The sequence below is a fragment of the Pogona vitticeps genome, chromosome 2, assembly GCF_051106095.1.
Source record: "Pogona vitticeps strain Pit_001003342236 chromosome 2, PviZW2.1, whole genome shotgun sequence".
NCBI lineage: Eukaryota > Metazoa > Chordata > Lepidosauria > Squamata > Agamidae > Pogona > Pogona vitticeps.
Window position 1 is genome coordinate 293250598 of NC_135784.1, and position 17179 is coordinate 293267776.

At 43.2% G+C, this 17179-nt stretch overlaps 1 protein-coding gene across 5 annotated transcripts in view; it reads right to left on the reverse strand.

Moving 5' to 3' along the window:
• The window catches only part of NIPBL (NIPBL cohesin loading factor), a 232471-nt gene that overhangs the window by 17242 nt on the left and 198050 nt on the right, over positions 1-17179 (reverse strand). For all 5 annotated transcript variants that reach the window (XM_020795682.3, XM_020795685.3, XM_072992835.2 and 2 more), the window contains 5 exons: positions 13659-13795; positions 2060-2200; positions 1611-1704; positions 1351-1505; positions 1059-1149 (listed from right to left, as the gene is read on the reverse strand). In XM_020795682.3, the coding sequence (XP_020651341.3) occupies positions 1059-1149; positions 1351-1505; positions 1611-1704; positions 2060-2200; positions 13659-13795 (618 nt within the window). The remainder of the gene's footprint in view (positions 1-1058; positions 1150-1350; positions 1506-1610; positions 1705-2059; positions 2201-13658; positions 13796-17179) is intronic.

Consider the following 17179-nt stretch of genomic DNA (forward strand, 5'->3'; position numbering starts at 1 on the left):
GGATAACGTCGCCTATCATGCAAGCATAGGCTCCCAGCACCCTCATCTTCCCCCATTAATCTGCCTTTTTGCTTCCAGAGGGCAATTCCATCACATTGAGCCTCTCCAGACTGCACCCGCCATTAAAGAAATTATCTTTTGGCCTCCAGGGGTGACAGAAAGGACTTACATTTAAAAACAAAATTGTGAAAAAAAATATTGTATCAGTCACATGGGGATGAGGAACCTCCAAGGTCCAGGGATGGGTATTCATGGAAATTGCTCAGCCCTATACTAAATGGATGCTAAAGTACAGTATTTTAGTGGCCTTAGACCTACAGCTGACATACATTGTATTTTTGTGGTATTCCAACACTCCATGGATCCCCATACCCTCAATATTTTATTTTATTTTTAAAAAATATTTCTTTTGCCATTAAATTTCTTTAGCAGAAGGGGGATTTTCAGTCAAATGCATTTCCCTGTTAAATCTTTCAGTGAACAGAAACCCACCATAACAACTTTTTAAAGTAAAATAATAAAAAATAAACATGTAAATGAGCCGTGTTGGCTACATCCTTGCCTTTAGCCACTCTCCCTGGGAGTACAGTCTTCAGGCTGCAGGAAATATGAAAAATGGCCTGACATCACCCAACCTTGCTTTTCATCTCTGTTTGAATGTACCTGGATCCTATCAATGACCCTTGAACTAGACTCACCTCCCCAGTAACACTGATGATCCATAATGACTATCAGTATCTCCATTATCTCTCATACAGTACGTCCCTCTACCCAACTTTTATAAAAAGGTCTATTCACTAAAACTACATTTCATACATCTCAAAAAGCAAGCTGGTCCATGAAATTTTATGCCAAATAAAGTCTGCTGGTCTTTTAAGAGACTACAATAATTTAGTTTTGCTGCAAAAAAACTAATATGGAAATTTTCCCTCTCCTCTACACAGAATCAAACTATTACAGTAATTTGGACATAGCAATCATTGCATGAATCAGCAGCTGCTACATACCATTGCATGTAATCATATAAATAAAGACTTAAACATTTTATAAGTTCTTACCTAGACCAATAATGGCTTTTGTTTGTACTTCCTCATCTGAATGTTTAGTGAAATACATCAACAGCTCAAGTACTTTATCTTTAATGTTAACCTGGATAAAGAGGGAAGAGCACAGATAACTGAGAAATAACCTTGGAAGTGTTTCAGTCCCATTTCAAAGTAAATATTTATCAATAATACAGTCATAACGAGACTCTACTAAGTTTATCTGTTGTTGTTATTCTGGTTGTTCAGTTCAACCAACCATTCTTTCATTCAGTGTAGTGGTGACCAAATAAATATAGCATACTACCTTGCTGTTGCCTTTAAAATCTTCTTGATCAAAATCAAAATGCCGACACAGTGCTCCAACAGTGAAAAGAGATCTAAGGAGTGCTGGTTTATTTGCTGTAAGTATAGTGCTGTTTGGGTCTTCCTGATGTTGACTTTTTAATTTTGAAAGTGCACCTGAAAAAGAATATGAAACTTTGGTTAAAATTGGTCTCCTTCCCTTAAAACATCTGATCAGTTTTAAGAAACATTTGTATCCAGAATATGTAACATTTCACTCACCATAATATCTATTAAAACAGGCCCATACAAATTTATAGTTCTGTGTGACCTTGTTCACAACAGCCCCGAGACAACTGACACAGTGCTGCACTACCTAAAAGTAAAGCAGAAAATACAGTTTCTTTAGACATAACACCTGAAACACTCCAAATGTATCACTGCAGAAACCAGGGGCTGAAATCCAATAGCAAGACACAACTAAAGTAGTCCCAATGAACCAGTGGGGATTTAGTGAATCAACTTCTTTGCAAGTTCCACTGATTCAATGGGCCTACTTGAGTTGCAGCTTACTACTGGATTTCAGACCATGCCTTATTTTAGCAGATGACATAGGCTTAAGTATCAATAACAGCAATTACAATTCAAGTGATAGCTATAAAACCTGCTTCTCAAATACAGGATTTTCATTACAGTAGAAGTCAAATTTTTAAGTACAAATTAAATCTTACCGTCATGCCATATTTGATAATAAGCTTCATAAGATCTTCTTCTATAGTAGCAAGGAAAGTCTCACTCGGATGCTCCATCAGTGGCACTACCAATTCTAATATTTTTGCAACATTGCAGATCACCATGAAGTCATTTTGGGTCTACAAGAAAACAGCACATTTGATTAAGCATCTTTGATGTGCTTATTGCTACACTACATCCACTCAAAACAAATTGATAAGCCTCAATTTCACCAATAAAACAAAGCAAAAATGCATCCTATTGAATGAAATAGTATAATGAAAGAGCAATAGAAATGGTGTCCACAGTCTAGTTTTGTTTAGAGGGAGTAATTCCCATTTTATAAACACATTCTGGATAGAAGTATACCTCACACGGAAGGGAAAACGAGGAAACTACTATCTCAGATTTAACTTCATCAGCAGAACATTATTTAAAAAATGACTGCTGTGAGGAGGGTCACACTGTAATCTGCAACTCGCTCCCAAGGAGCTGCTTAAGGAGACCAGTACTGACAATCAAATGCAGTGTATCCATCTGATAACTAAGTTTATGTCTCAGGTACAGATGACAGCATATAGGCCATTCCCCCTTACACTGCTTGCCTGCTGTGACTGGTGTGTTCAGGAAAGAAACAAAGCCCTATACAGGTCCAGTTACTGCCTCCTGCCCTGAATCTCATGAGACCATGGAGCTGCACGGAAGGTTTCAAAATACTTCAAACAATTTAGTTTCAAGTCCTTGACTAACAAAGCCAAAGCTGCCTGCCTTTCATTTGCTTTATGTGTTATGTAATAAGGAAAATGACAGGTTACCCACCTGTAATTGTAATTCTTTGAGAGGACCTCTGTGATTCACACCCTGGGTGATTCGTGCCTGCGCGGAGCATCATCGGAAGATTCTAGAGCTTCTGCGGTAGCAGTAAACACATTAGAATATGCCTCTCCCCATCCATATAAGTACCTTGGTGCCAAGCATCCCCTTTCAGTTGTCTCAACCGCCGCTTAACAGTAAGCAAACAATGGCGTGACAGAGGGGAGGACAGGCAGGATGTGTGAATCACAGAGGTCCACTCGAAGAACTACAGTTACTAGTGGGTAACCTCTTCTTCTTCGTGGCCTCTGTGAATCACACCCTGGGTGACTAATAAGCTGTCTTACCCAGAGGCAGGGTGTCACACCAAGGTAGAGGCTAGAACAGCACATCCAAATGCCGCATCATCTGCCGGAGGTTGAGTCTATAATGATGGATAAATGTGGACAGCTGTGCCCAAGTGGCAGAGGCGTAAATGTCCGGAAGAGGTACACCATGGAGAAAGGCTGTAGAGGCTGCTACTGCCCTGGTGGAGTGAGGGCAAACCACTCTAGGGGCAGGTTGTCAAGCAAGTTGATATGCCAAATGAATGGTAGAGGCCACCCATCTGGAGATAGATTGGGAAGTCACCTGACAGCCTTTTGTAGGTAACTGATGGCTTATGAAGAGATGAGATGACTGTCTAAAACAGTAGTCGGAAAACAGGGGTAAATTACCCCAAATTGGGTAAAAGTTAAAATCCTGGGAGTAATGAGTAGAGTGCTCCCTCTCTCCCTCCCACCCACCCCCTCCCCCTGCAGTCAAACCTCAAATTGTAAGCCACCTCTCCCTGTTACTTCCTTGGTTGCAGCAGGGCACTTCTAAATCCTCCATTCTTTCAAAGATCAGAGATAAGCCTGCTTGATTGATTACAGCTGTGGATTGGCCCTGGGCAATCAATCAATCTGGGGCTTCTGAATGACTGCTTCCTCCAGAAATGACTGCAAGCAACCAGGAGGAGGGAAAGGATCAAGTTAACAAGGGAAGGAGGGAAGGAAGGTGCGAGAGACCAAGGGCTTCATCAAGCTTACTTAAATGTACGTAGAAAATGTATGGAGAAAAGGGAGGGAGGTGTGTATGTGTGTGAGAAAGGGAGAGGGAGTGAGAGAGACTGACTCAAAACTATGAAAAAGAAGAGGCAAGCAAAAGAGAAAGCTTGAATTAAGGCAGGGGGGAAGGGTAGCTTTTAAAGGTGCTGTCTAGGTTTATAACTGCTTTCCTTCCAAGAAGCAGGCACCTTTGAATTTCGTGGCTGCTGTCACCCTCTGCAGTGATCATAGAGCCCAAGAAAGTAAAATCTGTCACTGCCTCCATATCTGCCCCTTCTATTTGCCAGGAGGTGATGGGACCAATGGCCATGAGCTTAGTTTTTTTTTATGTTGAGCTTCAGACCATTTTTTGCGCTCTCTTCTTTCACCCTCATTAAGAGATTCTTTAAGTCCTCCTCACTTTCTGCCATGCTTTTGCATAGTCAATGAAGCAGAAGTAGATGTTTTTCTGGAACTCTTTGGCTTTCTCCATAATCCAGCACATGTTAGCAATTTGGTCTCTAGTTCTTCTGCCTCTTCAAAATCCAGCTTGTACTTCTGGGAGTTCTTAGTCCACATACTGCTAAAGCCTACCTTGCAGGATTTTGAGCATAACCTTCCTAGCGTGTGAAATGAGTGCAATTGTACAGTAGTTGGAGCATTCTTTGGCACTTCCCTTCTTTTGGATTGGGATGTAGACTGATCTTTTCCAATCCTCTGGCCACTGCTGAGTTTTCCATTAAAAAAAGCACACTGGTCCTTTGATATTGGGCTATGGCATCAGGGTGGGTTTTTAGCCTGGTTTATTCCTTTTTGCACACCACACATAGAAAGATTAAAGTGGTAGGGAAAGCCCCCCCCCCTTCTGCATTGGCTGTCTCTAGCAAGCATGTCATTGCTAGCACTACTCTGGCAGCCACTGACGATGATTAAATCCTCTGTGAGCTAGCAAAAATTTAATGCAACTTGCTAGGCACGTTGGACACCTTACTACACCCTATACCACACAATGGCTGGAGTGCAATGTGTTCCAGCAAAAATAGTGCACATCTTTATCAAATTTGGTGCATCCTGCTAGTTCGGTACACAGCCTGTGTAGATTCAATAATATTTTTAATTCAAATAATGAATTATTCCCTTCCTTTCGAATCAAGGGGATAATGTCGGTGTATTTAAATTCTTTTTTTTTTGGGGGGGGGGGGAGGTAAAAAAGTTCCCTGACTCCTGGTCTAAAAGGTAGAGTATGTTGGAGATAAAAAGCAAGAGCTCTTCTGACATCCAATGTATGGAGTATTTTTTTCTTGGTTTGAAGAAGGCGACGGAAAAAATGTAGGACAATCGGCTGGGAAAGATGAAATTGAGAGACAATTTTGAGGAGGAAGGAAATGTCCATGAATAACTTCACCTTATCGGGAAAAAATTGTAGATAAGGGTAGTCATAGCTTAAACATGCCAGTTCATTAGCTCATCGAGCTGAGATGATGGCTACAAGAAAAGCTGTTTTAAAGGTGAGGAGTCTTAAGTCAGTTGTAGCTAATGGCTGAAAAGGAGCTTTGGTAAGCTATTTCAAAACAAGAGTTAGTGATCATTGTGGAGAGGACAGTTGGGTATCGGGACAGATATAAGAGAGACCTTTCAGAAAACGTTCCGTTGTTGGATGTTTGAAGAAGTTTGCTGCTGGAGAATTTGGAGGTTGGTATGATATTATTGCCGAAAGGTAGACTCTCAAGGATGAGATGGGGACCCTTGGATTTGAGATGTAGGAGGAAGTGAAGAACAGTGGAAAGTGATGGATTGATGGAGGAGGATGAGGAAGATTTGGTAAAGGATTGACATTTTTTCCATTTCTACAGGCTTTCCTTGTGGATGGTTTTTGGGCATGATGAAGAACGTTCATTAATGAGGGAGAATCATCCACGCTGCCAGGTGCAGAACAGGTAAGTCCAGGTGTGGGACTTGGGAGTTGTTCTGTGTGAGAAGCTGTGGCAGGCAGGGGAGATGGTGGATGTCTGATGAGAGATTGCAGAGAACTGGGAACCAAGTCTGTCTTGGCCACCAAGGGGCTATAACGATGGCATTGGTTTTGTCTTGTTGTAGACAAACAATAACTTTGTGGAGGAGAGGGAATTGAGGAAAAAGGTAGGTAAGAGTCTTGGGCCAATGGTCGACAAATGCGTCTCCCTAGGAATATTTTCCTATTCCTGCTTGGGAGCAATATAGTTGGCATTTCCAATTCGCTTGGGAGGCAAAGAGATTGAGAGTCAATGTGCCACATTTCCGGCACAGTTGGCAGAATACTGATTGATCTGGTTCCCACTCGTGAGCTTGGGTATCTGTACGGCCGAGTGAGTCTGCTAGGTCCTTGTGCAAGGTGATGTGTAAGGCTGTGAGACAGATGTGATGTTGCAGACACCACTCCCAGAGGTCGACCGCTAGTTAGAGAAGACCTGGGGAATGGATGCTGTCTTGTTTTAGGATGTAGTACATCGCCGTGATGTTGTCGGTGGCAATCTATACCATTTTTCCTACGAGAAGGTTTCTGAAAGCCTTGCAGGCCTTTATGATGGCTAGTAGCTCCAAATTGTTTATGTGGAGCAGTTTTTCTCTGTGAGACCATTTGGTGTGGACTGTGAGGGATTTGCAACGAGCCCCCCAGCCGGTACGACTTGTGTCGGTAGTGACTTGTATTCACGGGTGAGGTTGTTGGAATGGTCACCCGATAGAAAGGTTGATATGGGAATGCAACCATTGAAGTTGAGAGGCCAGTTCTGGAGTGACTCTTAGGAGAGTGTGGGGAGAGTCTGTTAGTGGATCGAATAGGGCCAGAAACCAGGATTTGAGAGATCTCATTTTGAGACACACATGCTGCACAACTGACGTCATAGAGGCCATGGTGCATAGAACTCATTGCACCATTAAGGCAGGTATCAAGTCATGCGGAGTGAAGATTTTGTCTCTTTCCTGCAGGGAGGAACATGCGAGCTCGTGTGAAGTCTATGAGCACGCCTATGGAATGTATAGTCCTTTTGGGTTATAATTTTGATTTCTGTTCATTGATAGTTAGACCAAGATCGCAAAGAAGGGCAAGGGTGAAATGGGTGTCTCGTCAAGCTTTGCGATGGGAGTGTGCTACAAAGAGCCAGTCGTCAATATATGGAAATATGAGAATGTTTTGAAGTCTGAGGTAGGTGGCTACCGGTGCCATGCACTTGGTGAATACTCTTGGAGCTGTCGCAAGGCCAAAAAGGAGTCTTTTGAATTGGTATGCTTGTGATCTAAGTTGGAAATGAATGAATTTATTTATTTATACCCCGCCCATTTAGACCATGTCTACTCTGGGCGGCTTACAATAAGCAATTTAAAACAGCAATTTAAACAACAATGATGATATCGTTCAAGATGAAAAGGTAAAAATAAAAATAGAAAAATAAAAACGGAAAAATAAAGATAGAAAAGTAAAGATCAAGTAATGATAGGAGGGAAGGCCTGCCTAAAGAGCCAGGTCTTAAGTTGGCTCTTAAAAACACCCAGCGAGGGAGCCAGGCAAATCTCTGACAGGAGACTGTTCCACAGTCCGGGGGCCAGTGCCAAGAAGGCCTGATTTCTTATTTTTTCTTTCTAGGCCTCCCTCTGCGTTAGGCCCCTCAACCGTCTTTCCTGGCTATAATGAGTGACTCGAGTAAATCTAGGTAGGAGAAGGCGTTCCACCAGGTATCAAGGTCCTAAAATGTTTAGGGCTTTATGTCATCATTAACACTTTGAAATCAATGCGGAAACAAATGGGCAGCCAATGCAAGGTAGCCAGAATGGGAAAAATATACTGATGTTTTCTTGTCCCACTAAGAAGTCTGGCCGCCACATTCTGCACCATTTGAAGCTTCTGCATCAATCTTAATGATAGCCCCATGTAGAGCGCGTTGCAGTGGTCTAATCTTGAGATTACAAGCACATGGACCAAAGTGGTGAGTGCCCCACCATCAAGATCGGGACGCAGCTGGGCAATCCGTTATAGATGGAAGTAGGCGGAGCGGACCACTGACGCCACCTGAGTTTCCATGGTGAGCGCCAGATTCAGACAGACCCCCAAGCTGTGAACCTCACTCTTTGCGATGAGAGTCACCTCCCCGAAAGAGAGGGAGTTTCCCAAATAACCAATGGAGGGGCTGCCAACCCTAAGGACCTCCGTGTTGTTTGAGTTCAGTCTCAGCCCATTCACCTACATCCATTGCAGTATAGTCTCCAGACAGCTTTGAAGGGGCAGAACAGCATCCACTGAAGTAGGTGATAAGGAGATGTAGAGCTGAGTGTCATCACCTTACTTATGGCATGAAGCCCGACACCCCCGATGACCGTACCCAGTGGCCTCATATAGATATTAAACAGCATTGGGGAGATAATCGAGCCCCGCAGAACCCCACAGTTGAGACTCCATGGGGCCGAGACACTCTTCCCAAGCTGTACTCTCTGAGGGCGGTCCTCCAAGAAGGATCGGAGCCAGGTAAGCGCCAGCGTGCCGATTCCCAACTCGGAGAGCCTCTCCAGAAGGATACCATGGTCGATGGTATCGAAGGCGGTTGAGATATCGAGAAGGACCAACAAGGGCATTTTGCCCCCATCAGCCTCCCTCAGCAGGTCATCCAACAGTGCAACCAATGCTGTTTCTGTGCCATGGCGCGGCCTAAAGCCCAACTGGAACGGATCCAGGGCATTGGTTTCATCCAAAAGAGCCTGAAGCTGGTCAGCCACCACCCTCTCTACCACTTTGCTAAGGAAAGAAACATTGGCAACGGGCCTATAATTGCCAATGTCATCCGCCGCCAAACTCAGTTTCTTCCTAATGGGCCTAATGAATGTCTCCTTGAGAGACCCATTAATTATTGCTGTGGCCCACTCAATTGTTACTATTGAGATAGTAAGCATCTCTTAGGTTTATGACGGTGAACCAGTCGTTTTTATCGAGGTAAGGGAAGAACTGATTCTGGAGTAACCATGAGGAATGTTGTGGTGATGATGTAGTTCTTTAATAATCTTAAATCTAGAATAGGGCAAAGTCCCCTGTCTTTCTTGGGGACAGTGAAATAGTGACAGAAAAACCCATTTTTGTTTTGATAGATGGGTTGTATGGCATCTTTGAGAAGTAAATTTGTTATTTCTTCTTGCAGGGGTTATGACGGTGGAGTAATGATGTGTGTTGTCGGAGGAAGTTCAAAGAAGTGGATTTGGTAGCCTTTTTTGATGATGGAGAGTACCCAGGAATCTGTGGTGATGGATTCCCATACAGGTGTTTCCAGAGAACAGGGTTGGCGAGGTGGGTGGCAATCTCTGTCAGAGGAACATCAAATATGGTGTTTGGGTTTCCGGTCATTCCACTAGTGGCAGGCTGCTGCCGGGTTTTGGCTCTTTGGTTTTTGAAGTATAGGTTGTAAGAGGTTTGTCGTGGAGGGGCTCGTTGGAACCTCTGGTACAAGTTATAGGGTCATTTCCATAGATTTTGCTGAGGACACTGCTGGTAGGAAGGGTAAACTCCCCAATGTCTGGCTGCTGAACATTTCTTTTGTACATTCTCTAGTATATCATCAGTTTCAGCATGAAAAAGACCTGCTCCATTGAAGGGGAGGTCTTTGATATATGCATGAGCATCTTCAGCTAAGCCGGCCATTCTGAGCCAGGAAAAATGGCATAGGGCTACTGAAGTGGCCATAGACTTGGCTGTAGCATCTATGGTGTGGCGAGCAGAAAGCATCTGTTGTTTAGCAATGGAGAGACCTTCTTGTTGGAAGGTTTGAGCTAGTATCTTTTTATCCTCTGACAGGGATTCAATAAAGGTGGACATGTTGTCCCAGAGGAAGCGCTGGTAAGCTCCCATGGCTCCTTGATAATTAGCGACTCACATGGTGAAGACTGCGGAAGAGTACATCCATCTAGCCATGGAGTCTATTCCTCAGCTGTCTTTATTTGGTGGTATGAGAGATTGTCAGTGTTGAGATCTCGATTGAGAGGCTTCGACAAATATAGAATTTGGAGCTGGTTGTTTGTGGAGGAAAATGGCTCCTGGGTCATGGATTCTATAAAGGTTATCAATCCGCTTAGACATGGTAAGGGAGGAAGCTGGCTTTGTCCAGGATCTCTGCACAGTACTAAGGAGAGATGGTAACATCGATATGTGCACCAGAGTGGTTATATTTTTAGAGATCAGATTACATAGATGATCGGCTGGTTCTGTTGATGGTCGATGGACTTGCAGATCAAGGAATTTAGCCATGCGAATCTAAGTTGGTTATAGGTCTGGAAATCCTCTGCCGGTGTCCGACTCTGGAGAGGTAAATAACACCGATGGAGTCTGCGGCCAAGATTCATGGTCAGAGCCATTGAGGTCATGTCTGGAGTTTATGGACTGTCGATCGACTTCGGTGTCGAGAGGCTGAGTTTCATAGTATTGCCGGTTATGAGTTGGAAAAGATGGAGGCAGCATGTCCATGGACATATGTCGATGATTGTCGACATCAAAATATGGTAGTTGAGCACTGACGGACCTCGATTGGTAGGAATGGACCTTGGTGTCATAACGGTGCCAGGGCCAATGACTTGGAATGGAGCGAGTGTCCATGGACCAGGATGAATATCGAGGATTGTCGATATCGGAGCCTGTGTCTCCGTGATGTCGAAACGGAGGTTGCTGATGCAATGGCACAGCAGCAGAATAAATTGATGCTGGCAATGCTGACTGTGAAGAGTGATTTCCTTCATCTATTGTAGTAGGAAAGTATTGGGAGGCTGGGGCTGCTAAAGCCTCACGTGTGGACAAAATCTGCTTGACTGTCCAAGGTTTTTTTTGATACCAAATGGGAAGCAGGTCGAGGTATAGTCACCTCTCAGTGATGTGCCTGCTTCGACACCGATGGTTGTCGAGAGGTAGGCCGACTATTAGATGGTATTATCGAACCAGATAAAACACCCGATCGACTAGTTGGTGCAGTTTGTTGAGCAGAGCACGGGTCGGTGCAAACGGCAACCTGATGCACGTGCTGAGCGTGGGTTTGAAGCACACGTGATGAAGCAAGCTGTCAAGATCGTTGGTGACAACGGTCCTGGTTAGGGATTGATGGGCAATCCGAGGGCATCGAATATGGAATGGTGTTGAGCCATTCAGGATTGGAATCCTTGGGCGATGGAATAACTGAAGGTTTGCTGGAAGGAATGGAAGGTTGTGGACTGGGAGGAGAGGACATTAATTAGTCGACTCTATCATCCCATTCTGGAGACTGAGAACAGGGTTGATGAGCTCTGTCATCATCTGAGGGAGATCCGACCAAAATTGATTCAGAGTTGTGGTTGTGTTGGGATGTCTGTAGGCTTAGACTGTTTAGCTCGTTTAGGAGTAACAGGCTCCAGAGCTGGAGCAGCTTCAGTCGGTCTCTGATGTTTAGAGGTTGTTTTTTAAGTCAAGGACTACGGTGTGGAGGGTTTTGATTTGTGTGTCTTCGACATCTTAGATGATGCAGATGGAGAATCTGAATGAGCTGGTGTAGCTGACAGATGCTGTTTCGATGATTCAGTAACGGCTTTTTCCATTACGTTGGTTCGGGAAGTGGCCCTACAAGGAGGTTGGGCCATTTGAACTGGTTGTAAGGATTGTTCCCAAAGTTGGAGTTTTAGCCTCGAAAGGCAAGATCGAAGAACTCCGCGCTTAAAGATTTTGCAATGGGAAGAAGAATTATTTTGATGTTGTTCTCCCAAGTAGAAAAGGCACTTAGCGTGTCCGTCAGAAACTGGGATCTTATTGTCACAGACAACACAGTGCTTAAAGGTGCCCAAAGGGGCCATCAATAGGAGAAAATAAGTGAGGAGAAAAACCGATGATTGGAGGAGGGGGTGTTGCGGCCGGAGGCCAAGCAAGGGGGGAAAATCTCTGATGATAGTTTGATCTAATAGTTTAAGAGAAAATGACTGACAACAGGAAGGAATCAAGAATAGGTTCTCTTTCTCTTTTATAACAGAAGCAGAATTTGAGGCTCTCAACATGGCCATATTCTAATGTGTTTATTGCTACCACAGAAGCTCTAGAATCTTCCAGTGAGGCTCCGCACAGGCGCGAATCACCTGGGTGTGATTGACAGAGGCCAAGAAAAAGAACAAATGTTCATTCTCTCTGTCAGTGATGTACAGTAATTTTAAGAGACACTTAAACATAAGAGATCATTGGGACACTCGATTGCAAAAATAAATATGGAATATGCACAGAACAGATGGCAATTACAGTCAAACCACTGGACAATATAGGAACAAAGGCTGAAATAAATAATCAAACACAGACAAAAGAAGAGACTAATAATATTAGTAACAGCAATTTTTATATTAAATGGTCTTGTAAAGATGCTGGAAGGTATTCAAATAGGGCTATAGAATTTGCAGAGTGCAACGTAAAAACAGCACATAATTGCCACCACTCAGCCTGCAAGTTACTTCTCCACATATCTCTTATTAATGAGTGAAATTTAAGTCCTAACTGATTGTGCATGGGACAGGAATGCCAGTTTGCACAACAGGAAGGTTTTGCATGGGTCAGCTCTGGTTGGCACCTCTAAAAACTGTTGCATCAAACAGGACCTCACCATTGTAAACTGGGAAGGTGTTGCACAAGGACCTACTCTTAATCAGACATATATAGGTTCGAGCTGTGCTTTCTATCAGAGATGGGGGTATTCGTATTCAAATATCCCCGCACAGGTGGTGTTAACCAGAGTCCAGACCTATGAGGCCAGACAGTCCACTCACCGATCTGCCATGGATGCAGACAGTGCAATTCTACCAATGGCTCTGCAGCACGCGATCCACTCACCACTCTTCAACCTTGCAGTGAGGCTTATCCTCCCGCCTCCTGCCACGAGTGGCGAGCAGATCATGTGCTGCGGAGCCATTGGCAGAATTGCACCGTCTCCGCAGCAGATTGGTGAATGGACTGTCCAGCCCCATTGGGCTGGACCTTCGTTAGTGCCACTTGTGCGGAGATATTTGTATTCGTATACGAATACCCCCATCTCCACTTTCTCTGTTTCTAAAGAAAATGCCCACACTGATTTGATGTGCCTATTACAATGCAATTTACTACAGTAAGGGACAAGATTTCAGCCATACCATGGATGGCAAACTACAAGTGTACAACTTGTCTCATTAGGATCACTTCATACACGTGTTCACATAGAGTAAGCGAACAGTTCACATTTTATACCTTTGACAAAGTAAACATCAGTATACAACCAACCACACAGGACAAGAAGTTTGGAGTTGCCCTAAATGAAAGAACTTCATTAAGTTTATGACATCTAATTATGCGCAAGTATTTTTCAAGTCTCTCTCAGCATATAACCAGTGATTTGCTTCTCAAGAGACTTGAAAAGAGATTATAACCACAATTTTCAATTCATGAATTTTATTTTGAAAAACATAACCTAACCTTCAGAAATAAGTCTCTAAAACAATGCTGCATAAAGTAATATTAAATACGACTAACTTTTAAAATGATGCTAGCAAAACTAGATTAAAGCAGTAGATTTAAGAAAAACCAATGTTCAGGGTGGTCCAAATGCCCTGTTAAAGTGGGCTATTTCAGACTAATACTTATAAAGCCAATAAAGAACATCAACAATCTTATCATTTCCAACTTGCACTTTAACATATAAGAAGAAACAAATCTGGATGAAAAATAGCATGTACTTACACTGCATTTAGTGGTAAGATATGGCTGCATGGTCATTGCATGTTTGACCATTAACTGAGGCCTGATTTTGCTGAATAAGAACAAAGTGGTTATGCAAGCTACCAAGCGACTTGAATTCACACCCTTGTTGTCAGAATCTATAGGAATAAGGGGGAAAAGAGTATGTGTAGTCAGTTACCTATATGTACAGTATATCATAGAAGTGAGTAGACCCCTTAATATTTCATAAATATTTTAGTATATCTTTTCATGTGACAACACTGAAGAAATGACACTTGGCTACAATGTAAAGAAGTGAGTACACAGCTTGTATAACAGTGTAAATGTGCTGTCCCCTCAAAATAACGCAACACACAGCCATTAATGTCTAAACCGCTGGCAACAAAAGTGACTATACTCCTAGGTGACAATGTCCAAATTGGGCCCAAGTAGCCATTTCCCCTCCCTAATGTCATGAGACCCATTAGTGTCAAAAGTCTCAGGTGTGATAAACTGTACATACATACATACATACATACATACATACATACATACATACATACATACATACATACATACATACATACATACATACATACATACATACATACATACATCACCCACTAAACTGTCCAAACACAAAACTGTTGTTTACAACATTAGCTTAATGTGTGCCCTCGATATAGCACTGACTAGATATAACATTTTATGCCCACTAGATCTGCAACATTTCAATTGGGCTGCAAATAACTACAGGTTGTTTACTTTTGGTGTAACTGTAGTTCATTGAGTGTTCATTGCCAAGTTACACTATTGAGTTTCCACCTGCACAGAGCCAATCTCTAGAATCTCTCAAAGCTGAGCTCCCTCTCCCCACTGTTTTGGCGGAAGCTCTGCCCACCTCCTCCGCTGCACAGATATAGTGTGTTGTAGCAGACTGCCTCCAGCTCTAGCCCACCAGAAAAGGATAGAGACTGTGGAGAGGTGGGTGGGACTGCTGACTCCACAGGTGAACACTCAAATCAGTTACAGCAAAGGTTAGCAACTTGTCATTCTTCTTCATGGTCTCTGGATATCACACTTTTGGCAGACTGCCAGGCGGAGTTAATGGAGATAGGCTGGAAATGTCCGTGCTATATGGAAGGAACACCCTTGCTAAATCTGTCACCTCAGTGAGAAGTCAGGTAAAAAAGGTAGTGCATAATGGATGTGGAAGGCTGTGTCCAGCCAGGATTGTATCCTGAACCTGTTGCAGTGTGCTTCCCATCGGAGTGTTGAGGCAGCTGTAGATAAGTTGATGCTGGGTACAGTGGTTGGAAGAGTATGCCCTCTCCCAGGTTGGGAAGGGGCATCCACCACTTGAGGCTGTGTCAGACCTTGGCTGGAGGGGATAGCTGAATCCAGTTGCCATAGTGAAGTGGGAAGAATGACTTAAGCAACTGGGCTATTTGTGTCATTTGTGGAAGTGTAGGAATATCAGCATCACAGGAGAGCAGAATATAAGCCTAAAAGTCTGCACCGGGAGCTGTGATGTTAAAGGTAAGTTAATGGCTGAGGCTGAAGGAAGTCCAGGGTCAATTCATTTCGTTTAGTCGTTTAGTCGTGTCCGACTCTTCGTGACCCCATGGACCAGAGCATGCTAGGCCCTCCTATCTTCTACTGCCTCCCGGAGTTGTGTCAAATTCATGTTGGTTGCTTCGCAGACACTGTCCAGCCATCTCATCCTCGGTCGTCCTCTTCTCCTCTTGCCATCACACTTTCCCAACATCAGGGTCTTTTCAGGGAGTCTTTTCTTCTCATTAGATGGCCAAAGTACTGGAGTCTCAGCTTCAGGATCTGTCCTTCCAGTGAGCACTCAGGGTTGATTTCCTTTAGAATTGATAGGTTTGTTCTCCTTGCAGTCCAGGGGATTCTCAAGAGTCTCCTCCAGCACCACAATTCAAAGGCATGAATTCTTCGGCGGTCTGCTTTTTTTATGGTCCAGCTCTCACTTCCATACATCACGACAGGAAAAACCATAGCTTTGACTATTCGGACTTTTGTTGGCAAGGTAATGTCTCTGCTTTTTAAGATGCTGTCAAGATTTGTCATCGCTTTCCTCCCAAGAAGCAGGCGTCTTTTAATTTCGTGGCTGCTGTCTCCATCTGCAGTGATCATGGAGCCCAGGAAAATAAAATCTGTCACTGCCTCCATATCTTCCCCTTCTATTTGCCAGGAGGTGATGGGACCAGTGGCCATGATCTTAGTTTTTTTGATGTTGCGTTTCAGACCGTTTTTTGCACTCTCCTCTTTCACCCTCGTTACAAGGTTCTTTAATTCCTCCCCAGGGTCAATACCAATACAGAAGCAGCAGAAACCAATATGGATACCAGCACAAGCAGCAGAGACAAGATTGATGACTGATTAAAAAGAACGGGAGAAACTTGTATCACTATGATGCCAACCACAAAGAGAGAAGAAAGGACACTACATACTGCTATCTGACATGAATAGGGTTCATATGAATCTAGGTAAATCAAGATGAAAATCAGATGAGTTCTAGCTTTGCTAAGACACAAAGGGTATGCTGAGTGTTGGTATAACAACAAACCAATCATCAGTGTAAAAGTATATGTGATGCTCAATATCCTGAGCAGCTGTTAGTAAAGCCACACACCTTATGAACTTGTGAGGTACTCTAGTCAGTCTAAATGGCAGAACCAAAACTGGTAGGTGTAAAGTTAGACAAACAATAATGGGATGGCCTAGTTGTGATAAGTACACCTTCTATATGTCAGCAATGATAAATCATTTCCCAATACTGAGCAATGGAAGAATAGCTGGTAGTATTACCATCCTGAATTTTTTGGATGTGATGTAAATGTCTATGTCCCAAAAATCCAAGGTTGGCTTGAGGCCTCCATCCTTCTTTGGGACAGTGAAGTAATGGAAAACAAGCCTGCGTGCCTTTCCTAATAGGTAACATGCTTTATTATATCCTTTCCACACAAATTCTTTCTTTTCTTGATTTCAATTGAAGGTGAGGTGGTATGGATAATCCTGACCCTCTTGCATGGCCTTGGAAGACAACAGGTAGGATCTAAGTATCTATGGCAATGGAGGTCAGAAGCACAAAAAAGCATCAGAGCCTGCAGCCAAAACAGAAGAGCGGAGACCTGCACCTGGGAGTCAAAGGCATTATCTAGACAAGCCACCTGACTTTTTCTTCACTCCAAAGAGTACTATATTTGAGTGTGTACTTCGGGGAGGACGACATATGAGAGTGAAATCTAAACTGTCTTTGAAAGGACTGACAAGTAGGGAAGGTCTTTCTGCTATAAAGGAAAGATCCAAAATACAAAAGAGTCTCTCTTTCATACAATTCATGTTCTTTCAGAGAACACCAACCAAAAACCTCAAAAATACAAATGATGCTTATGAATAAAGGGTGCATAAAAATTTTATGATTATTTTGTGTACTCTTTTGGTGCCCTTTCATCCTTCATCTATCAAATTGCTTGTGAAATTTTTTATTCAATGGCATTGCCAATCTGGAGATGGGG